General features: G+C 39.5%; 1 protein-coding gene across 1 annotated transcript in view; it reads right to left on the bottom strand.

Moving 5' to 3' along the window:
* The window catches only part of LNX2 (ligand of numb-protein X 2), an 87,537-nt gene that overhangs the window by 16,245 nt on the left and 46,320 nt on the right, over positions 1-24,972 (bottom strand). The window contains exons 3-7 of the mRNA XM_065901640.1: positions 16,803-17,029; positions 15,135-15,334; positions 11,138-11,506; positions 8,823-8,963; positions 4,949-5,126 (exon numbers count right to left, since the gene is read on the bottom strand). Coding sequence (XP_065757712.1) covers positions 4,949-5,126; positions 8,823-8,963; positions 11,138-11,506; positions 15,135-15,334; positions 16,803-17,029 — 1,115 coding nt within the window. The remainder of the gene's footprint in view (positions 1-4,948; positions 5,127-8,822; positions 8,964-11,137; positions 11,507-15,134; positions 15,335-16,802; positions 17,030-24,972) is intronic.

Below are 24,972 nucleotides of genomic sequence, written 5' to 3'. Positions count from 1 at the left end.
TCTCTATAGTTCCTTCCAATTAAGAAAATGATTTGATCTTTTGCCCTTAGAAATGGATTTTTAATACATTCTAGTTTATATTTATACAGTTTTATACATCTAGACAGTTCTACATAGCTCACGCAGTGCAAACTTATCAGAGTGTGTAGAGAGGGTATCCTTGGGCCAACACAAACGAAATTCATGATTTGAACATGTCCTGCTTGAGGAAGAAAAATAGTGTCTGTTCCTTCGCTGAGTCATATAATGAAAAAGAGCAATGCAGCTTATATAAAAGGTTAGGAAGGAAAGGATTAGTTTTATAAGAAGCACAAACATTTGTACTAAGAAAGTCCACAGAAATCCTCTCCCAATTCATCATTTCTCAGATTATTAAAGCAAAACATTCTCTTTGTAGAAAAATTAAAAATATATATAAACAAATAAAATTACCTCAAATTCCACAAGAGAATAACTTTAAAAAAACAGCCTTATAAAGATATAATTCATATACCATTCAATTAAAATCTGTAATTTTATGGTTTTATAGTCAGAGATGTACAACCATCACATTCATTTTTAGAACATTTTTATTATCACCTCCAAAACCCCATACCACTAGTCTTAAACAACTACTAATCTATTTTCTATCTCTAAAGATAGATATATAGACACATAGATATAATTTGGATATTTCATATATTTGGAATCATGTGGTCTTTTGTGACTGGCTTCTTTTACTTAGCACATTTCCAAGATTCATTTCTACTATACAACAGAATGTGGGAATATATCATTCTTTCTTATGGCCAATTAATATTCCATTGTATGGATGAATCACATTCTCTTAATCCATTCACCAGTAAATGGACATTTGGGATGTTTTTACTTTTTGGCTATTATGGAAAGTACTGCTATAAACCTTCACGTACAAGTTTTTTGTAAATGTATGTTTTAATTTCTCTAGAAATGGACTTGCTGGGTCATATGACAACTGTTTAACTTTTTAAAAAACTGCTAAACTGTTTTACAAAACAATCATACCATTCTGTATTCTTGCTGGCAAATTATAAGTCAGTTTCTTTACGTCCTTGCCAATATTTGTTATTGTCTTTTTAAACTATATTCATCCAAGTGATGAATTTGTTTCTCTAATAACCAGTGTCACTGAGCATCTTTTCAAGTGATTATTTGGCCATTTGTGTATCTTCTTGGGAGTAATGACTATTCAGATCCTTTACCCATTTTAATATTGGTTTATCTCTTATTATTGTTATAAGGGTTCTGTAAGTACTCTAGATACAAGCCCTTCACCAGATACATGATTTACAGATATTTTCTCCTATTCTGTGGGCTGTCTATTCACTTTAATGTTGTACTCTTTGCAGCAGAAAAATCTGTGATTTTTATAAAGTCCAGTTTACTGTTTTAGATCTTTAGTTGATTTACAATGTCATGTTGCTTTCAGGTGTACAGCAGTGATTCAGCTTTATGTATATATACAAATACATAGATCTTGAGCATCTTTTCACATGCCTTTTGACCATCTAATGTCTTATTTGGAGAAATATTTGTCTAGATCGTCTATTTTTTTTAATTTTTATTTTTTGTTTTTGATATCTGAGCTGTTTGTATATTTTGGATTAACCCTTTGTTGGCTGCATCATTTGCAAATATTTCCTCCCATTCTGTAGGTAGTCTTTCTGTTTTGTTTATGGTTTTCTTTGCTGTGCAAATCTTTTAATTAGATCTCAATTGTTTATTTTTGTTTTTATTACTATTACTGTAGGAGACGGATCCAGACATTGCTTCAGTTTTCATCAGTGTTCTGCCTATGTTTCCCTCTAGGAGTTTTATAGTAAGTATCCAGTCTCACATTTAGTCTTTAACTCATTTTGAGATTATTTCTATATATGGTGTTACAGAATGTTCTCATTTCATTCTTTTACATGTAGCTGGTTTTCCAAGCACCATTTACTGATGAGACTGTCTTTTCTCCAGTGTATATTTTTCCCTCCCTTGTAACTGACTATAGATATGTAATTAATTGACTATAGCATTTATTTCTGGGTTGTCCTGTTTCATTGATCTGTATTTCTCTTCTGTGCCAGTGTCATACTGTTTTGATTACTGTACCTTTGTAGTATAGTCTGAGGTCAGGGAGCCTGATTCCTCCAGCTCTGCTTTTCTTTCTCAAGATGGCTTTAGCTATTCCAGATATTTTGTGTTTCCAAATTTTTAGTTTTTTGTTCTAGTTCTGTGAAAAATGCCATTGGTAATCTGATAGGAATTGCAATGAATCTGTAGACTGCCTTGGGTAATGTATTTATTTTGACAATATTGATCCTTCCACTTAAAGAACATGGTATCCATCTCTCCATCTGTCTCATCTCTGATCTCTGTCATCAGCATCTTATGGCTTTTAGAGTACAGGTTTTTTGCCTTCTTGAACAGTGAAAGTGTTAATCACTCAGTTGTGTCCAACTCTTTGTGATCCCACAGACTGTAGCCTGCCAGTCTTCTCTGTCCATGGGATTTCCCAAGCAAGAATACTGGAGTGGGTTGCCATTTCCATCTCCAGGGGATCTTTCCAACCCAGGGATTGAACCCTGGCCTCCTGCATTGCAGGAGGATTCTTTACTGTCTGAGCCACCAGGGAAACTCCTTAGGTAGGTTTATTCTTGGGTATTTTATTCTTTTTGATGTGATGGTAAATGGGATTGTTCCCTTCTCTTTTTTTGTCTTTGATTATTAGTGTATAGAATTGCAATAGATTTCTATGCACTAATTTTGTATGCTGCTACTTTACAGAATTCACTGAAAACTACTCCAGTAGTTTTCTGGTAGCATGTTTAGGATTTTCTAAATATTAATATGTCATCTGCAAAGAATGACAGTTTTACTTCTTTTCCAATTTAGAGTTCTCTCAGACTGTTGTAGCTTGGACTTTCAAAGCTATATTCAATAAAAATGGTAAGAGTGGACAATCTTGTCTTGTTCCAAATTTTAGACAGAATGCTTTTCACCACTGAATCTGTTAGCTGTGGGTCTGTCACATATGGTCTTTATTATGTTGAGGTAGCTTCCCTCTATGCTTATTTTCTGGAAAGTTTTTTAAAAATCATAAATGGATGTTGAATTTTGTCAAAAAGCTTGTTCTACATTTACTGAGATGATCATATGGTTTTTATCCTTCAATTTGTTAATATGTATCACCCTGATTGATTTGTGGATATTGAAAAATCCTTGTACCCCTGGGATAAATCCCACTTGATCATGGTATATGATCCTTTAAATGTACTATTGGGTTCAGTTTGCTAGTATTTTGTTGAGGACTTTTGAGTCTATGTTCATTAGTGATACTGGCCTGTAATTTTCATTTTTTTGTGGTATTTTTGTCTGGTTTTGGTATCAGGGTGACAGTGGCTACATAGAATAAGTTTGGGAGTGTTTCTTCCTCTGCAATTTTTTGTAATAATTTCTGAAGAACAGGTGCTAACTCTTGTCTAAATGTTTGACAGAATTCTCCTATGAAGTCACTTGTAATAGACTTTTATTTATCGGGAGCTTTTTTATGACATTCAATTTCAGTACCTGTAATCAGTCTGTTCATATTTTCTATATCATCCTGGTTCAGTCTTACGAAATTGTACTTCTCTTAAGAATTTGTCCATTTCTCGTAGGTTGTCCATCTTATTGGCATATAGTTGCTAGTGTGGTCTCTACAGTCTTTTGTATTTGTATATCTGTGGTGTTGGTTGTTAATTTCTTTCTCATTTCTAATTTTACTGATTTAGGCCCTCTCCATTTTTTCCTGATGAGCCTGACAAAAGTTTATCAATTTTGTTCATATCTTCAAAGAACAAGCTTTTAGTTTCACTGATCTTTTCTATTGTTTTTGTTTTTACTGCTTGTGTTTTTGGTGTCATATCTAAGATAACAATTGATTAACCTATTGCCTAATCAAAGCCATGAGGATTTACACTTGGTTTTCTTCTAAAAGTTTTAGCTCTTACATTTAGGTCTTGGATCAGTTAATTTTTATACATGGTGTAAGGTAGGGCTCCAACTTCACTTCTGGAAAATAGCTTTTAAGACTCACTTTTCCTTATGAAACAAACCAAATATATTGAGAATGCTATTTTTACAACGACCACCCCCCCATACAAATTATACAGTATTGCCAGTTGTTTAGTTGCTAAGTCATGTTGAAATCTTGTGACCCCCATGGACTATAGGCTCCTTCTGTCTATGGGACTTCCCAGGCAAGAATATTGGAGTGGGTTGCCATTTCCTTCTCTAGTAGTATTGAGGGGGGTTGTGAAATTGTGACTGAATTACTCCCTAAAACCACTACCTTTTTATTGTTTATCTTCTGCTCCACCTCTTCTGTGAGCTTCCTCCCACTCAGACACTTTAATAGTCAGCAAGTGTATTTCTGCTGGCAGTTAGTAAAATCAAGAGAGATGATCTTTCCAAGTATCTATTCTGCCATAATGCTGGGAACATTAATCTCTTAGAGGATCTTTTCCAACATAAAGTAACCCAACAGTTTGAGTTAACTGTTAGAAACTAAAAGAAGCATTATTAAGCTCCAGCAATTTTGCTTTACATTAGGAATTTTTCTAACCTTATAGAGGCTTTATGCTTCCATATGTAAAGCAGTGGTCCCCAACCTTTGTGGCACCAGGGACCAGTTTCATGCAACACAGTTTTTCCGCTGGGGTTGGGGGCGGGGGATGGTTTGGGATGATTCAAGCACATTACATTTATTATGCACTTTATTTCTATTATTACATCAGTTCCATCTCAGATCATCAGGCATTAGATCCCGGAGGCCAGGGATTCTTGATGCAAGGGCTATTTTAAGAAGCTATGCTTAACAGGAAACTCTGTTAGATATTCTTTATTTGTAAGAACGCGAGCTGAATTTGAGAGATGTGGTGAAACTGTCCAAGCCCCAGCTTACCTCTCTTGATTCTGCCGTCACGCGCAAGGCAGCCGTGAGGGGGCACGCTGGTCACAAAGATGGGCAGCTCCCCACTCTTACTTCCTCGGCCCCCAGCTACTGTCATCCCAAGGGACTCGTGTGGCTCTTTCTTTACAGTGATGTGTTTTTCTTGGCATGTAACACACTGGGCAAGATCCTAAATGTGAGAAGAAAAACTTATTGGATAATGAATAATATATATAGGCAAGGTAAAGACAGCTGGAGTAAAAACTTACGTGGCAACTATAAAGGCATTTATAAAAAAATCACTATAGAACTGAAAGCAATACATAGTTCTTCACAGGCACACAATGGCAAACTCTGGCAAACTCACATGACTGTACGTGGGACTGAAACACTCAGGGCTGCTGACGCAGTCAAGTCCAAGTAAAACAAGCTCATCATTTGTATATAGTTACCATGAGCTCCCAGGTTGGATCAATCTACAGAAGTAAATAATGCACTTGAATTTTAAGATCCTGAAAAGAAGCCAATTAATTTTACTTCCATTTTTCTCTTATATTCTTTGAGAGAAAAGTTGACAGTGGTATTAAAGTGTGGATTTTCCTAACTGCCAAAAACAAAAAGGCTAGATACTTATCTTCTGATTCTGACTAACAAAGGTTATCAGAGCACTCAAGTCATGAAGCAGATGCAAATCTACCTTCAAACCTTTTATGAAAAGCTAAAAGGATATAAAATAAATGAATTTTTGAAGTTAATGACAGGGAAATAAATCCCCAACGAACTATATTCTCAGGGAAAAGCTATTTTTATTGACATCTGTTACTGTTACTTATTACTGAGATACTCTTGATAACTAGTTTTCTTTTGAAAATAGAATTCAATAAAATCAAGGTACATATATGTAATAGGAATATTAAAACAATATTGAAGGCTTACTATGTGCAAAGCTCATGGCTTTATATGCATTATTTTTTAAGTTTACTTGTTTTTGGCTGTGCTGGGTCTTCACTGCTACACAGGCTTTTCTTTAGTTGTGGCAAGTGGGGGCTACTCTTCACTGAGGTGCAGGAGCTTCTCACTGTGGTGGCTTCTCTTGCTGCAGAGCACAGGCCCAACAGTTGTGGTGCATGGGCTTACTGGCACTTGGGATCTTCTCGGATCAGAGATCAAACCCGTGTCTCCTGCATTAGCAGGCGGATTCTTTACCATTGAGCCACCAGGGAAGTACTATATACATTATTTAATTTAATCTTCACTGTGGTCTTCAAAGTAAATAGTACTATTGGCTCTCCCCTTTTATGGATGAGGAAACAGCTCAGCTCTTGTAACTTGTCCCAAATCATACAGCTCTTTAAGTGCCTGCACAGGGATTTGAGCAGATGCAAATATATGAATATGTGCACATAATATGATGCACTCCGTAATACATATGTTTGTGTGCACCCACACCACACCACTACTATCCCACAGGGAAAGCTAACGTCAGAAGGTTTCCAACATTTATCAACTATGAGAAAATGTAGGTAAGAATTAACATTATTAACAATATCAACAATAGAAATATGGGTTTATGGTTACAGAACTGTAGCATTCCTTTAATGACATGATTTGAAAACAATGACATGTACCTATCTGTTAATCCAGCCCCTGAAACTGCAGGCCCATCTCCCTTTCTCTGATCCTAGAACACATATAACTCTTGAAATTTTATTTAAGGGAGCTACTTGCAAGAACTGCCTAGCACTCCTAGAAAATGTTATGACCTAGGAGAAAACCTGGAAATGTCTTAAGGCAGTGGCCTGTTTAAAGGTATGAAATCTATCTTAGTATCCTTCAAAAATGGACAAAACCCACTTTATTAAGACAACTCATGTAAATTCAGTAGTCTTGAGTATATTTACAAGCAATTTCGGCTTTCAGGTATTTAATCAATTAAAGATGGTTGTTTTATTTGTCTAGAGGGTTCAGATATATGATTTCTCCTTGGGAACGGAACCAAACCAAACTTTAAAGACTATACTCAGTATATTTCAATTAAAGTACTAAATCATACAAATGTTTAAGTAGCTACTTAGAGGCCTAGTAGCCGGCTCATGTATATCGTGATTTTTACAATGATTATAATCATCTGAACAGGGTTTTTTGGGTGAATTTGTGTTTGTTTTCCCTAGGAGACCCTTTTTCCAAATCAGGATTTTATATAACAAATGCAGTGTTTTAGTAGTAAATAGCTAACACTTAAAAGTACATTTCATGTGGTTGTTCTAACCAATCAGATTTGCAGAGTACACAGTAATGCTAAACTTATTCTATTTAAAATGTTGCCATGTAAGTTCAGTTCAGTTGCTCAGTCGTGTCTGACTCTGCGACCCCATGGACCACAGCACGCCAGGCCTCCCTGTCCATCACCAACTCTCGGAGTTTACTCAAACTCTTGTCCACTGAGTTGGTGATACCAACCAACCATCTCATCCTCTGTCATCCCCTTCTCCTCCCACCTTCAATTTTTCTCAGCATCAGGGTCTTTTCAAATGCGTCAGTCAGTTGTCATATAAAATTAAAGACAACAAGAGTTAGTAGAGTTAAGAGAAAAAAATATTTGCCCCAAATAAAATAAGCAGAGTTTTCTATATGAATGTTAGAATGACGAAGTACAGTTTTTTAAAAGTGTCTTAAAATTATGTACAGACACTCATATCTCGAATTACCATAAAGTTCAATGAAGTAAAAATCAAAAATAGAGTCAGTAATCTGTTTTTCCCTAATGATTCTTTAAGTTCAGTTCAGTTGCTCAGTCGTGTCCGACTCTAGGAATATATATTATATGCATAAAGCAAGGACGAGCTGTATGAAACAACTATTTTAAATTCCTATTCAAAACAGTAAGTCCTTTTTCACGATCATCACGAAGGCGAAATTACAGGTTTCCTTCATATACTTCAATTTCAGTTCCGAAATGAGAACGAGTATGTGGGTACAATTTCTTACATGTATTAACTAAACCAGAAACCAGTGACAAGTCTGTACTTAAGCTAGGAAACCAGATACACCTGACAGGCCAAAAATACTTCTGCTGTTAAGGGGTGCTTTTCTCAGGGTCCCTGTGACATTCCAAAGGTAAGTATTCTCTCAAATACTGTCCTACACTAAGAAGTCATTTGAGCACACAGGGAACTTCTGTGGTTTTAAGCAGACCAACAGATGTTTTTGTTTAGTACAGAAATTTAATTTTACTTAAAGAGATTGACTGTGGAAGCTCACTTAGCAAGAAGGAACTATAAACCCTCTTTAAATCTCTGCAACTTAAGTGAGACAGTATCAAAATTCTAAGCACAAGTAAAAGACCTTGATATAAGTTACAAAACCAGTGAAATACTGAAGAAGCAGGGATAAAACATACAAGAATTTTAAAAGATTTAGGGCAGTCTTCCTATTCTAGAAGATAAAAACATATGCTATACAGGTAGCTGTCGAAATTTATGAGTTATGTGTTTAATATTCACATGTCTAATTCTGTTTTAGGCAAACTACCCACAATTGCTAAGTACAGGCTGTCAATCATTGTCTTCATTATGCCTTTTCAATTATGCAAACTTTACATTTAAATGAGCAAGTTAAGTCCCCCTTTCAAACAGAACTAAACAAATCAAAGATTTTTCTGGACAAATACTTCTCATTAATCACCTGGCAGGAGACCTTCCCCACCAAGAAACTACTGACTGAGGGACTGAGACAGGCACTCTCCAAGGTGGCAGGACGCGCACACTGCACAAATACTTCTGTGCATCTTCTCCAGGAGTGAACAGCCCTCATTAAAGTCTCACCAGCTTGTAATGACTTATCCTTGGAGGGTGAATGAATTCAGAACCATGAGCAGGTGCCTCACCTTATGTGAGCTGGGTCTGTTGTAAGTCAGCGTCTGTGCGTGGTGCTGGCTGCTGCTCTGAGTTCCTGCCTCTCGGACGGTGCTTCCAGGTTGGGGTTTCCCTGGTCTGGCAATTGTTAAACTCACCCTCTCCCCGCTGGCCTGGAGGAAACACAGACACAGCCGCCAGTCATTACCGATGTTTCTCATTTCACAGAGCACAGGTAATTCCCATCACTGCGCCAGCACCTTGCCTGGGGTGGCTGCAAGTGCCTGGTGGTAGGAAGAAGGGAGCTGGTCTTGTGAGCTTGTGGTTCAAGGTGTCTGCTGCTGAAATACACACACAGCTCTTGGACAGACCCTCCCCAGACCCCCCTCCTCAACAACCCAGGCAGAGCAGTCCACCTCCCCAAGGAGGTGTTTTTCCTCCCCAGGACTTCTTGAAGGGTAACTTTCTTTTAAAATGAAAACAAAACATGTAAGTCTGTCAACAGGAGATGACTGAATCAATCAGCTGGTAAAGATCAGGACATGGTTAAGACATTCACAACATGCTGCAGACACAAAGCTGCAAATTCAGACCTTACAAGCTAAGTGCACGTGTAAGTGTTGTATAAATGTGTGTCTATCTGTGGACATATGCACTCAGGAGTTTGTAAGGATGTTCTCCAAACAATGTTGACATCGCTTGCAGTGTTTAGTGCAAATTCAATTTTAATATATTTTCAATATTTTATCTTCAGTATTTTATTTCCATTTTAGACACAGAATCTGTTATTTTTACAATCTTCAATAAGATTGTTGAAAGTGAAAGTTGCTCAGTCGTATCTGACTCTTTGCGACCACATGAACTGTAGTCTGCCAGGCTCCTCTGTCCATGGAACTCTCCAGGCCAGAATACTGGAGTGGGTAGCCATTCCCTTCTCCGGGGGATCTTGCCAACCCAGGGATCAAACCCATTAATTGTTCTCGAAAAGAAACTTAAATTGAGCACTTGAGTTTTCTATGCTTTGGGGGAAAAAAATCACAGCACAAAATATGATGAAACGATTTAACTATTTGAATTATAAAAATCCAAATAAATGTATTACCGATGAAAAACTTTGTGTTTTCTACCTGTGTAACTATATCTTCCACATTTTGGTTAGAAATTTAGAACACTGCTTGAGACACAGTCAGTCAATATATATTGCTCTCTTCCTGGCTCTTACTGAACTGACCTCTCACTTCAAAAAGCCCATCCAACTCACTCATTTCCTTTAACAAATCCCCAAACTGGGTTAACTTTCTTTCCCACTGCCCCCGCCCCACAAGATCAACTGTTTTCAGCAGTGCAGCAGCTGATGCGACTCACAAGTAAAGCCCTTGGTGCCCTGAGTGCTGCCTCTGATGTGAGGGAATGTCAAGGTATTCGATTTCTTTAAGCTTGAACTCTATGAAATAAGACCAATGCCTGAACCTCCTCTCAGTGTAGTATGCCTGTGAGCACGTTCCCTGAAGGCTACATTTAACCAAAAAGTGGAAAAAAAAAAGTGAGTAGGTTAAAGGGGGAGTGAAACCTGGATTTTCTTAGTCTTAAAACTTCATTGTTATTTGATTCTATGTACATATACATATTTCGTGACTATCAACCTACCTTAATTTCAGATATTCAGTTAGTGAATGCTTGGTTTCCACTGCAATATGTGTTTGCCTGCTTAAAAAAACCCATTTTGCTTTACCTTCCTGTAAGGCTATGGGACCCCCCTCCCCCGCCTCCACCCCCAACTGCCCCTGAGAGGCCATGGCATCCTAGAACCTAAAGATCTTCTCTGGTTTTTAACTCATCTGTTTTGATGCTGTTACTGAAAACACATTTCTTTTTTCTAATAATGACAACCTACTTCCAGAGAATATTATGTGTTTGAAATGCTCTGGATTCTTTTTTTTTTTAAGGCACTATAGAGATACTCTGAATAGTAAGTTACCTTCCTCTATTTTTATGGACCGTGAAGTGCAGGGGAGTAGAGAGACTAGGTGAGCCACACCCTCACTGACCACAGCTCCCGTGGGGTCTCGCTGCTCCCTGGTGAAGTGTGGACACCACCACCGGCCACGAGACACCAGAGGACCTTTAGAAACAGTCCGCCTGGAAGGTCACGGGAGGGGTGCAGCTCAGCTGGGGTGAGGCTAGACTAGCATGGATTAAACAGTGTGGAAGAATTTAGGAGGCTGCGCTCAACAGTGAGGTGACGTTGCACCACTCCCGGGCCGATTGCAGTGTTGCCTGCCGGTGAGAACTTGCACTGAGCTCCACCGGTGACTGGGCATGCACAGTGGGCGCGGGCGGGGCTCACCTGGATGATCTGGGCGGCCAGCTCGGGCGTCCCGTGCTTCAGGTCGTGGCCGTTGATGGCCAGCACCCGGTCGTTGCTGCTCAGCCGGCCATCCTGGGCCGCCAGCCCCCCTTCCAACAGGTCAAGGATGAAGACGCCCGGTTCGTCGGTTCTGCGCACGAGTTTGATGCCTAGCTGCTCAGCAGAGTCCCGCTTGTGCAGCACCACCGGGAAGACCTCCTCCCTGGGCGAGCCGCCCTCGGGGTGGCCGTGCGCACGGCTGCCAAAGCGCCTCTCGCGAAGCACGGTGAGCTGCAGCGTGCTGCAGGGCTGCGATAGCACAGCCCGGGCGTAGTTGTGCGACACGCTGCTGATGTTGTAGTTGTTGACCTGGAAAGAAAGCACCAGGATGACTCTTACTTTCCCAAGTTGTGGAAATGTTTAACATTTCTAAAGGAGACCAACCTTGTGGAAAACATACACAGTCATTATTTACAAAGAACACTTTACAAAGACATTCTAAAAGACAGACTTCCTAAAATTAACTTAAAATGCAGAGCAGCAAGTAGAGATTGGTAGTTCAGATCACAGCCTTTAATGATAGCTGGATAACCTGTGGTGGATTTCAGAGCTTGTGTGAGTGTCTCTCGTGTAAAATGTGTTTACCATTATCCACTCCACCGAGTCAGGATGAGCCTAGTTAGTCAACATCAGGTATGGCAAGGGGTGATGAAAGACTAGCTCTAATGGAACAGAAAGGGAAGGTCTATTGGATTACAAGTTTGATTGGTCAAATGAAATCCACTTAAGTTAGAGAAAATAAACTTAAGGAAACTGGCGCAATCCAAATATATCTTATTTCAGATGAGTGACTTTTACTTTAAAGCAGATAATCATAATTTCACTCTAATTCTTTGGCTCACAAGTATAACGTATCTAACAAATATAAGCATAATTTAGTACTCACAGAACACTTATTAAACTCTGTAACTCTGAAATAAGTACAGTGACTGATCTTTGAACACGTGACATCACTAAGAAAATACACCCAGCTCCAGCTGTTTACCCAGTGAGAGGAGATTAGCACAGCTCTTGTATTTTTCACAGTGAGAGCTGCTCCCGACCCAACGGACATCGAGGGGGACAAGGCTCTGAACAGCAGTGACAGGCTCTGGCTGAGGTAGGTGTGATCACCTGAACTCCTTACATTTTTTTCATGTTAATCTACATGAAGCAAGGCCTCCCCACTTCCTATTAATCTAGGGTTGATAGTTCTGAACACTATTACCTTGAAATTTTGTTGATTTTGGCCTGTTGACATCTTTAAAACTTCAATCAAATTCATAGGTATCATACACAAACTTGCTATTCTCCCAAGTCTGAGACTCCTGTGCATTTGGTAGCCACCCAAGCCCTCAATAAGAACACTGTATAACACAGGATCAAGTACATAATTAAAGCAGTGTCTAAAAAGACTAGTCAGCCATGGATCCATGAATCAAAAACCATCCTTTCTGTCTATTCAGCTAAGAGCCACCTAGCTCTCAGCTCACATTTGTCCTTCTTGCATTCAGATATCACATGACTCTGGCCGAAACCCAGGCATAGCCATGCAAAAGCATATAGCCTCTTAACTAGCCTTGAGCAGTAGGTGTGGAATATCCCCCAAGCGAAAAAGGTTTTCCCTCATGAATGTGTGGTTGCTGGAAAAATGCAGAGAAAGAAGAGAGCAAATAAGTTATTGTTTCTAGGCTTTGTAAAAGCAGCGCCAGAAGAGTAAACTCTACCATTTTGGTTAAATGTGCTTTGTACCAGTGTAATCAACACATGGGGCTCCCCCGGTGGCTCAGATAGTAAAGATTCTGCCTGCAGTGCAAGAGACCCAGGTTCGATCCCTGGGTCGAGAAGATCCGCTGGAGAAGGTCATGGCAACCCACTCCAGTATTCTTTCTGGAGAACCCCACGGACAGAGGAGCCAGACGGGCTACAGTCCATGGGGTCACAAAGAGTCGGACGTAACTGAGCAACTCACACTTTCACTTCACTTTCAATCAACACATGGCTGTAGTTATTTTCCTTCAAAACTGAACATGCCTCAATCATTGATAATAGCTCCAACTGAGTACACTCATTCTTCATAATGCTCTAAAAGTTGTATTATCTTTAATTGTGACACTAATGTAATTTATACCAGCAGTATTTTTTCTCCTCCAACTGCTCAAAAGGCTGCATCACAAAAGGCCCTGAAGGGATATGGGTCTCCTCATCAAAGAGCCTATTTAGCAGAAGAAGGTGTGTGTTTAATGTGGGAAAACCAAAGCCACACCTGTTACTGCAAATAGTAGAGTTAAAATAAAAGCACAGGCTTGAAGCTCTTTGCTCTATAAATATACCATCTTCACAACTCTCGGGTATTTTCAAATTGGGTTCCCTGTATTATCTATGTAGCTCATACAAAGATGGAGATAACTAGATAGTAACAAATTCCAAGCAGCCTTCTTTCCCGGTATTCACTTCTGAATGACGATAAATACTCCACATGTGGGTGAGGGGTGTGGCTTTACTTACTGGCTCCAGCGCAACCAGTCATGAAGCCAAGCAGAAGTTAGGGCCCACAGTAGCAGAGATCCTTTTGAATTCATTAATCAGGTTATGTGTTCATACTTTTGTTACCAATTTGAATCATTAAACTGGATTTCAGATGACTATTACTAGAGTTATTAGTATTATGCCTCCATAAATAACAGTGCCTTGGAATTTCTACAATGTAAATGTCTATAGCTTTGAGTTAATTTTCAAAAAATATAGTCAATAATTTCAGATAACTGTAATGTTGAGTTATAAGCATTTAGTTATATTACTTAACACAATTCTCTAAAACAGATATTATATATATATATATATTAAAACTATATTAGCAAACAAAGCCTAAAAAACTATTTAACCTCAGTTGTAGTCAAATGCAAATGAAAACAGAGTATTTTTACCTTTAAAATTTAGAAAAAGAATACCTAATGCTAGTATATCACTGTTGGCAAAAAAGAAAACAGAAAAACCCATGTACACTTATTAACAGAATGGCTGGCAGTCGGAGAAAATGGGACAAAGAAAAGACACTATATGAGCTGCAGAAAAGGGCAGATGGGCTCTTTACTTTTCCTGAACCGCCCGCGTGTCAGGATGTGGGGGCAGCCTGTGGACCCAGCCTCGGGTCTGGGAGTACAGGTGAGGTGCCCACAGGCTTTGCCAGCCTCGTACAGCTAGAGACTAATGTTATAAGGTGAGAGCAATCACAGCTGTGCAGCGAAGAGTGAGCTTACTGGTAAACACTGCACAGTCAAGAAGCTCAGTTTACATAAGCAGGACTGGTGACGCTTACTGTACCCTGTTTCTTAGTATTTCTAAACAAAACCCTGCTGGAAAGTTCCGTCTGTGTCAGCTGTGCTAAGGGTTTGGGGTCCAAGTGTTACAGTGAGGATAACATACCTGAGGGGCAGCATACACCTAGGGTTGGGGAAATTCCTAGAGGTTCCAGGTTTACTTCAATAAAGGAGGTGGTTATGCCTGGCAGGATGTTAGAGTGACATCCACTCCATCAGGGTGGCTGCGGTCACACAGAAAAGACAAGTCCACTTACAGTGCACTGTCCTGACATGCCACATGACGAATGCAGCAGTGAAGGTGGTCAGTGACTCACATAAGGAGAGGGGAGAAGGGCTAAGCAGAACTGGAAGGACGAAGGTGAACAAGCCAGCACAGTGGGCCAGGCTGTAACTTCATCCCACACGGAAGCCTCACTTCCCTCTCCCCTCAGCCCCAAGGCTAAGAAAACACCAACTGCCCCGAGCCAGCTCTTGGGAAAGGGGAGAAATTGCAAACAAAATCTGACATACTTTGTATATAAAAACAGCAAAACTCACCTACATACAACGCAGGTCCCACAGTACCACAATGTTGTTCCAATCTCATGAGTAAGAACGAGAAAGCGCCAAGTTGACAGAGGAATTAAAATGAGTACCTGAAGAATCTGGTCCCCAGCAAGGAGGCGTCCGTCTTTGGCGATCACCCCATCACGGTAGACTTCCTGGATGACAATGTTAATCAGTGGCGTTTCATTGCCACCCACAATACTAATTCCTAGCCGAATGAAAGGATTAGACCGGTGGATTTCGATGGTGGTGATTTCACCTTCTGGTAAGCTAAGTGGTTGTGGTGTGGCTGCCAAGTTAAAAGTGAGAGAAAAATAGATGGAAAGAGAAACAACATTTTATATCTTGATTATTTTCAGGCAAAGAAGTCATATTACATTAATAGCTATGCAATACCACTGGATAAGAAAACAGAATGACAAACACTGGATAAGAAAACAGAATGACAAACAGTATCTGTGTGTTAAGATTATCTAAACATTTCTTCTCCTAAAGGTGATCAGTAAATTACTGCAACCAGCTACTACCTATCAGATCATGAGGGGTGACACAGAGATCTGAAAGTTGTATTAAGAGAACATCACCTCATCCTAACTGGAGACAGTCTGGAGGGTGGTATGTGTGAAAGTCACTCAGTTGTGTCCGACTCTTTGCGATCCCACGGACTGTATAGTCAATGGAATTCTCCAGCTCAGAATACTGGAGTGAGTAACCTTTCCCTTCTCCAGGGAATTTTCCCAACCCAGGGATCAAACCCAGGTCTCCTGCATTGCAGGCAGATTCTTTACTAGCTGAGCCACAAGGGAAGCTCAAGAATATTGGAGTGGGTAGCCTATCCCTTCTCCAGCAGATCTTCCCAACCCAGGAATTGAACTGGGGTGTCCTGCATTGCAGGCATATTCTTTATCAATGGAGTTGTGAAGGAAGCCCCTGGAGGGTGAAACAAATGTCAACAATGCACAGCAGTATAAAGAAAAGACAGTTTTGGTATGTGGTCACCACAGAGCTGAGAGGGAAATCACACAGGTCCTGAGAAAGGGAGTGTCTTAAAAAATGGTTATGGCTGTGGCGGGCAAAATCTGAATTTGTAGGAACTTCTTCAAGAAACATATATTTAAAAGTAAACACCCAGGGCCAACCACCAAGCTATGCCCAGAAGCCATGACTGTAGGCTTTCCTAGTGGGCAGAAGTCGTGGGGGCCACCAGCGCATCGAAGCAGTCAGAGGAGTGGCCTCAGCGTCAGAGACACACCCAGTCCTCCTCTGGTCACACATGCTGACCGACCAGTCTCCCCAGAGTCTCCCCGATACAACCTCCTCATGGCACCAACACAGGTTTTGGGTCAGTTAGCAGATGGAGAGGGTCTTGCACGGAGCCTGACACAAGAGGCACTTAATTGGAGTCATTATTTCCGTTGCTCTTGATATTGTTGTTTTCTTAGTCAAGAAGTGACAAGCAAACATTTGAACACAAACACAATAAGAAGCAGTTTAACGACCAATGAATCTTGGACTGAATATAAGAGGGAGTGGAAAGGTTCCCTTCCTCAGGCTAAGTTCCGTGTCCTGCTTCTAAGCTGCAAACTGTTAGAACTGTACCCCTAAAAGGGTGACTTCTGTGGTATGTGAACCATATCTCAAAGTTAATTGTTTAAAGAGGAAAACAACACGTGGGAGGGCAGCGGGGAGAGGTGGGAAGGAAGGAAGAATGCCTGATTTGAGACAAGGTGGAGAACAGAGGCGGGGGCGGCACATACTGTCCCCAGCCGGGCTCTCCTCAAAGGCGGGGTTGTCCAGGCCGGGCTCCTCCATCCAGGAGGGAAGGGTCGCTGACGTCAGGGTCCGTCCTGAGCAGTCCGTTTCGGGTGATAAAGCAGCTGGAAGGTCTATGACAGTGGTTCCATTTTCATTCTCGATCTCCATCTGAGTCTTACTAGTTTTCCGTTTCTCTAGGGCAGCTCTCCGATGAGAAGCTCCAGGGCATCTAGAAAGACAACACCGAGTGGTTTCCAGATGGTGTGACAGGGAAAGAAAAAGTGACTAATAGTTTGTACCACAACTAAACAATAGCAAAGGCTTCTATGCAAAAAGCACCAGAAGTATCCGCAAGCAGTATATAATTCTGATCTTTATTTCCACAGAAACTAAGTTCTTACCACTCCATGTAGCAAATTTAAAACAAGGCATCTGCACAAACAAGGCTTTGGTATAATATCTCAAAGAATACCTCAATAAGAAGCTGTGTTTAGGAATATATTAGTACCAGAAATACATACACAGTATACAGCAGTACAGTAGTCTCTGCCCTGCGAGCACTGTCCTGAGGCTCCAGTTAATCCCCCTTTTCACAGGGTAGATGGCTGAACCGCAGAAGTGGGAACGAGCGCCTTTCTCCACATGCCGCCGGCGCCCTGCCTCAGACCCTGAGCACTGCTGGCCTCTCTGCTCTTGCAGCCAACACTGCATCTCACCCGCTAGGAGCAGAGATCCACATGAAGCTTCACCAGCTGCAGGAAGTTCAGCCAAGGCTCAGACTACCTACTTTATGACAGACATGGAAACAGGTGAAAACATACCTCCTGGTTTGTAAAAGCAGAGCTGCAACAGGGGAATTACAGGTACACTATGAAACTTAAAGAATGTATTTCTAAGTTCTGGGGAAACTTCCATAAGTACCAAGAAATAAGAACTGTTACCTGGCTTGTTTTGACTTATTTAGGCAAACAAAGGGGGCAGATACATGCTTGTTTAAACATTTAATGAAAGTCTTATACACACGTTGGAAATGTTGCAAGGTGCCAGCTCTTTTCCACCTGACGCCTCAACAAGACACAGGATGAATAATGAATGCCGTCTGAGGAGTGAGCGGGAGAAGGAGTTGAGCATCTGTGAAGGAGATAGCCAGGCACACACCCCCAGACCCTGACACGACTCCACAGACCCCACCGACTCTCCTGCTGGGGGAAGGGGTTTAGAAGAGGTGGGGCAGGGTAGATGACAGTCTTGAGTTCAGGACTGCAGCCCTTCATTCAATGACAGCATTCTTAAAAAATCTAAAATTTCAAACAAATTAAGTATAGAATTAGATTCAATTAAAGTACAGAATTCAATTAAAATTAGAAGCTATTCTTTAAGGGTATGAGTAATACAATTTCCCACATGAACCGAAGATTTATTTTAGGGCCTGGATTTCAAGGTCTTGAGAAGGTCATTATGAAGTCTCTCTATTCAGCACTCTCTCTAGACTCGCTTTCCCTTCACCTTGCTAAGAAGGGGGACAATGGATGTTCCGCGCTGCACTGTGGGGCAGTGCTCCACGGAATATTTCTGCAAGGGCCTGGCGAATATTTTTGAAAATTATATCACTGAAAAGATTACTTCTGTCGAATAGAAGTAATTAGAATTTAACTAGAAATTCATTTTAAAAATATTTTACTCAATAAAAAATTGACACAAAAAAACTGAATCATAAAAATACTTATAACTAAGATACATAAAAGATTTAGTTCTCAAAATATATATCATACACAAATATCTACACAGACTAGAAAAAAGGACTAGGAACAGGAATTGAAGAGGAAATACAAACAATATGAACACCTGGGAATTAGCCTAACAAATGACAAAAAAATCCTACAAACTACATAACCATAAAGGCTAAGAAATAGTTATTAAACACGGAAAAACAAGTTTAAAAAGCAAAACAAAGTTGCTATAGAGGTAAAGAAACAGGTATATATGAGTTCCCAGTAGGAGAGCAAACTGGTAACAGGAATGAAAGACATTAAGAATGATGCCATACAAAAATACAAAAGAATAAGCCTGCCTAGCATCAGAGGAAGGTTAGAGAGGGAACCTTTGGGAACACCCATGTTTAAATACGATGGACCAGCTGAATAGATAGAGATAGAACCACCACACAAGAGCATCAACAAAGAAAAAGCAGCCAACTGTGTCAATGCCATGAAGGGGCAAACAAGATAAAGGCCACAGTGCTGGTGTGATCTGGAAATGAGAAGGTCATGGTGACCTTAAAGAGAACACTTTCAGAGACGAGGGCAGAAGCCCAGACCAAACACATGCAGCTCTGTTAACAAAATACATGCATTTCACAAAATCTGCACAGAGCTTAGGGGAAAAGAAGGTTGAGGCAGACCATCCAAAACCAGGGTGTCTGGGGATGGGGATGGTTGCTAGTGGGTACAGGGCTTCTTTCTGGGGTGTTGATATGTTCCAAAAATTAGACTGTGATGATGGTTACACAGTTCCATGAATATACTAAAAACCACTGAATTGTACACTTCAAATATAGCTGAAGTTTATGGTAGATGAAATATACCTCAATAAAACTAATTTTTAAACAAAAATTAGGGAGTGAATAGACCAGAGCAAAGCGTTGACACCGGTGGCCAGAGTCAGTGTCTCTCCTGTCTGTAAACATTTGGACCTGAAAGAGAAAGGAAGACACCAGCATGTGTTGGGTGTCTAAGCTGTGCCTGCTGCTGTGTAGACGTTATGGACAGTATTTCACTGAATCCTCACAACTGCTCTATTATCCCCATTTTACAAATGGGAAACTTGAACTAACTAAGCCAGTACCACAGAGCTATCAAATTACAGAGTCAAAACCCAAACAAACTCAGATCTGACTTCGGAGATGCCTGCTCTTTATATTGGATCATACTAAGTTCATTCTTACGGAGTGCCATCTCTGAACCTTAAGAAAACATAAACTGCATTCCTTTCACAAACTTGTACCTAGAAATACAGTCATAGAACGTTAGAGTGAGAAAGGCCTTGGTAACACGAAACTCACAAGCAACAACAAAACCTCTGCCTTTTAAATGGTGCATTTAACAATAACAACACAAACTGCACATGGCACCAAGGGTAGGTAACTGAGTGTACTAGGAGGCCAGCGTGGACACTCTTGTACAGGATTAGAAACAGCAGAAAACAAGTGTACACTGACCCAAGCTGTATGCCCTGAACCAGATCGGGATAGGTGTGCACTCAGTGCGGGTGGAAGGGGAACCCTGAGACAGCGGGTGGCCCTCAACAAGGGCACTGGACGCAATGTGACCGGTCACGGGCCGAGAACAGGTCACTCCCCACGGAGGGCCCTCTACATGCAGGTGTGTCTGTAAAATTTTCCTAAATAAATCCCAAAGGCTCTTGCCGTAGCCAGAGCAAACTGGGGGACTTCCTTCCTACTGAAGGTTGTAATTTCACTTCCCTATTCTGGCTCTCCTTATGGAGGAAAATCACATATGAACTAGCTTGATTTATGGCACAGTGGCACCATTCCCTGATATACGATGACTCACATTAGGAGATGCAGAGTGTAGCAGAACACATTGTATTATTAGCAGCAGTGTTAGTGGGGGGAAGGGGGGTGGCAGTGGCAGGAACAGTAGATGTAAGATAAAATAGCTTATGATTAAGTGCCAGCACAATGCGAGACACTGAATGAAGCTCAATGAATATGAGCATCTTAGAACCAAGAAAAATGATAAAAATAGTTACAGATTATAGCATGCAAAAATCAATGTAAATGGCATTAGTAAAAATGTTAGATTAGGGGTATCCGAAAAGCCTCTCCTCCATAAAGCCATGCGAACACTGGGAAAAATTGCCAGTATTAACTATTACTGAACTCTGGAAATAAGCCAGGGTTTGGTAGCAATCTGGAATGCATTTATTTAAGAAAAATGACTGAATTTCAGCAGAAGGTACATGTGAGCTATATTTTTGTGTACCAGTGAAATCAAGTCCATACTAATCTGAACTAGACTGTTGAAGTTAATATATTAATTGTAATCCCCTAGGCAACCACTAAGAAAATAATTCAAAAAATAGGTATGAACAGAAACAACAAAGGAATTAAAATGGCATTCTTGGACATATCTATTTAATAAGGACAGGGGAAGAAGTAGATGAACCTTTAGAGAAATTGAAAAGAAATGATATATAAAAACAAATAACAAAATAAAAAAGACAAATTCTACCTTGTCAGTAATTACATCAAATATAAATGAATCAAACACTCCAATCAAAAACCAGTAATTGGCAGGATGGATTAAAAAGACAAACAGGATCCAACTATATACTGTCTACAAGAGACACATTTCAAAGATACAAATAGGTTTAAATCAGACGGAGAGAAAAAAATATACAAACAAACAGCATAGTGTTGAATGGGTATACTAACTTCAGACAACAGAGACTTTAAGACAAAAATACTTTCTAGTGACAAAGAATATTCTACAATAATGAAAAGAGTTTGATTTATCACAAAACTATAACAATTATAAACATAAACACAATAGCAGGCCCTCAAAGTATTTGCATGAAGTTCAAAATGACAGAATTAGAGGAAAAAAATAAGTCTTTTAAAAAAAGGAAAAAAAAGTCTAAGACTTCTCTCTCCCACTTTCAATAATGAATAGAATAATTAGACATAAGGAAAAGAAGAGAGACTTTTAACAATATTATACATCAACTAGATCTAAGATAAATCTATAGAACACTCCACCCATCAACAGTAGAACACATCTTGTGTACAAATGGAATATTTTCCAAGATAGACTGTGTGCTAGGCCACTAAAAAAAAGAAAAAAGCCTCAATAAAATTTAAAGGATTAAATCATACACATGTTCTCCAATGACAAGTAATTCAAATTGGATCAAAGACCCAAATGTAAGAGCTAAAAGTGTAGAAGTCTTAAAAGAAAACACAGGTGCAAAACTTCATTACCTGGGATTAGGCAGTGGTTTTTTAGCTATGACACCAAAAGCACAAGCAAAGAAAAGAAAAGATAAAATGGACTTCATAGAAATTAAACTTGTTTGTCATTCAAAGGGCACAGGAAAATGAAAAGACAACTGACAGAATAAGAGAAAATACTTGCAAATCACATATTTAATAAGGGTCAGAATATATAGAGACTGCTTAAAACTTACAAAAAGACAATCCACTTTTAAAATGAACTAGTGACGTTAAGCATTTATTCATGAGTTTATGGGCCATTTAAATATCTTCTCTGGAGAAATACCTACCTAAATCCTTTGACCATTTAAAATTGTATTTAGTTTTTGTTCAGTTGTAAGAACTCTTTATATATTCTGGATACTAGACCCTTACTGGATATGATTTACAAATACATATCTGTTTTTTACATTGTGTAGGACGAAAAAATGCTGGTGAGCATGTGCCAGACACAAACTTCTCTCCAAGTTACAAAGTGAATTTAAAAGAACAACCTTCTCACAGCCTACCCTGACCCTTAAAGGCTCAAAACCATGTTAACTAGAGAAGCTCTCAGCATAGAAGAGTTCTTTGAAGTTTTTCTCTGTATTGTATATTCTTTTAGAATACTGTTAAACTCAAGTTCTAGGAGGAAAAGAAAAAACGGTTCTGAATTTTGCCATAAACTAGGGCACAAATGTTCAATTTAATTAAAAAAAATTATCATTTACAATTACCATAAGCTTTAAATGTTAAATTGCTGAGGTGAGACAGGATGGGGTTGAGAGGGGAAGAGGAATCCTCAGAGTTGATGTTGCTTGGCAGAACTTCATAAAGCAATTACTAAAATGTTACGTGTGTCATACAGTATAGGGAATATTTCTTGAGGGCTTTAGTTCTCCCTTCAAAGACGAGCACTTCCATGTCTTTTAAAATTCTTCATTGTTTTCCTAATATATAATCATTTAATAACTAGTAATTTTATTTAAAAACAGTCATCTTTCACAAATGTTTTACTCTTAGCCCTAGGACAAAACATCAGCTGTTCTCAAACTGAAGCAGATTTCTTAAGAGTAAAATTTTGTTCAAATAGGGAAGGTAATTTTGCACTCAAAACTACCAGATTTAACAAACTATTCCTACTAATAAAATTATCATCATTCTGTGTCTCATGACATCACCCTTACTGCTAGTTTGTGCCGGTTTTACATGACTGCACATTTTTTGTTCTCTCCCCACAAAGGGAAGTTTATGCCTCAAATCTGGGCTGTCTTATGACTGACAGCATAAGGGATGCTATGTGACTTGAAGGCTAGACCATATAAAGTCATACAGCTTCTCTGGATTTACGGGAACCCATGTAAGAACGTAAAGTATCCGGGGGCCACTGTGCTGGAGAGGAACCGGGAGACTCTCCTGTGGGCAAGTCCTGCCTGAGCCCATGCCTCCTGTGACCTCCGTCAATGTGCCAGACACGTGAATGAAGCTGCTGTCCTGGATGTAAACACTCTAGTTCCAATGGCTACAGTCCTGGGCTTTCAGTTCTCAGCTGTGGCCCAGAGTGGACAGAGCAGAGACAAAGCAGTCTTGCTATGCCCTGAGTCCCTGACTCACCAAATCTATGAGTGGAATATGTTTCCATGTGCTCACTGTTTTATGTGGTTATATTTGCAGTGGTTGGTTTCTCACCAATACTGACATTTAACATTTGTGAGATCAGCCAGGCAATAAGTAAGTGAAGTCAGGGTCTTCCCTGGTGGCTCAGCGGTAAATAATCTGCCTGCCAATGCAAGAGATACTGGTTTGATCCCTGGGTTGGGAAGATCTCTGGAGAAGGAAATGACAACCCACTTCAGTATTCTTGCTTGGGAAATCCCATAGACAAAGGAGCTTGGTGGACTTGGGGTTGCAAGAGTCAGATATGACTTAGCAACCAAACAACAACAAACAATAGACAACCAGAACACAGATTAACAATTTAATTGAACAAAGGTTAGCTCTAATTTTGATAATCAGTAGTCACTCTTAACTGTTTACATCAAACAAGTCACCTCACCTTTTCAAATCGTTCACCTTTTTCAGTGTTATCTTTCAAAACACAGGCCCAACACACTTTGGAAATGATTAAATTAGTAGCTCAAATATTAATAAGCACACTTGGAAAATGAAACTTTCAATTGGACATAACTGCTTAGCTTTTCTCAACCTATAAGTGAAGGGATAGTTTGAAGTTCCCAAGTTTTTACATCATCAACATAACAGTTTGACAGAAAAATTCATGATACTTCAATTACATATTAAATTCTTGTATGCATTTTAAGTAAACATTCTATAATAATTGTGTAATGTTTATCTCACTGCTATCAAAATAATTAACTGAACTGAGAGTCTGTTCAGTTCTTCTAATATCCCAAAACTGATGTTCATAAGAGCCAGAAAAGAAACAATTCCTAATGTTTCTTTCCTAATGAGAGAAAAAGGAAAAGCCTAAAATCTTCAACCTCAGCCACAACGAGGCCTAAACCAAACAGTAGACTCAAAAGTCTGGGGTCATTTTCCAGGAAGTCTCTGTTATTGTGTTCAGATTCTATGCCTGCCGGTGATCAAAGATAAACAAAAACCTACCGCCACATGCATTTTCAAAAGTGTACACATCTATCCCACTCTTAATTCTTTTGTAAATCTTCTCATTCTTTCTCACAAATGTAAATTATTTCTAATGAGTACACCCATTGTATAACACTGATATTTAGGACCAGAATGAATACATATTCATGTGTATATCAAACGTTTACCACCACACAGTCGAGAATGGGATTCACCCTGTGTCAGGCCAGCATGGTATGGCAGAACAGTAAGCAGGAACACTGAAGTTTAAGTCTAACCATGGCTTTATCGATCTACAAATCTCTGTGACTCAGTTTCCTGATTTGTAAAGTGAGAAGATGAGCTTAGATTCAACTCTATGATTTCAAGTGTGAGTATAATGACAAGCTGTTCTATACCAGACTTATACTATATTATTTCTAAATCCAGTATCTTACACTAAGCCTTGTTATTCACAATTACTGCAGATTTACACTGCACTAGTGGTTTAACTATGAAATTTAGACAATAATACATTTATTTTGGTCATTTTATGTGATTCTATCTAAGAAGAGGTAAGTTTTAACCCTTCC

Source organism: Muntiacus reevesi, chromosome 11 (assembly GCF_963930625.1).
Source record: "Muntiacus reevesi chromosome 11, mMunRee1.1, whole genome shotgun sequence".
In the NCBI taxonomy this organism is placed as follows: Eukaryota; Metazoa; Chordata; class Mammalia; order Artiodactyla; family Cervidae; genus Muntiacus; species Muntiacus reevesi.
Note: the sequence above shows the minus strand (reverse complement) of the source record. Positions and strands in the feature narration are given on the sequence as shown.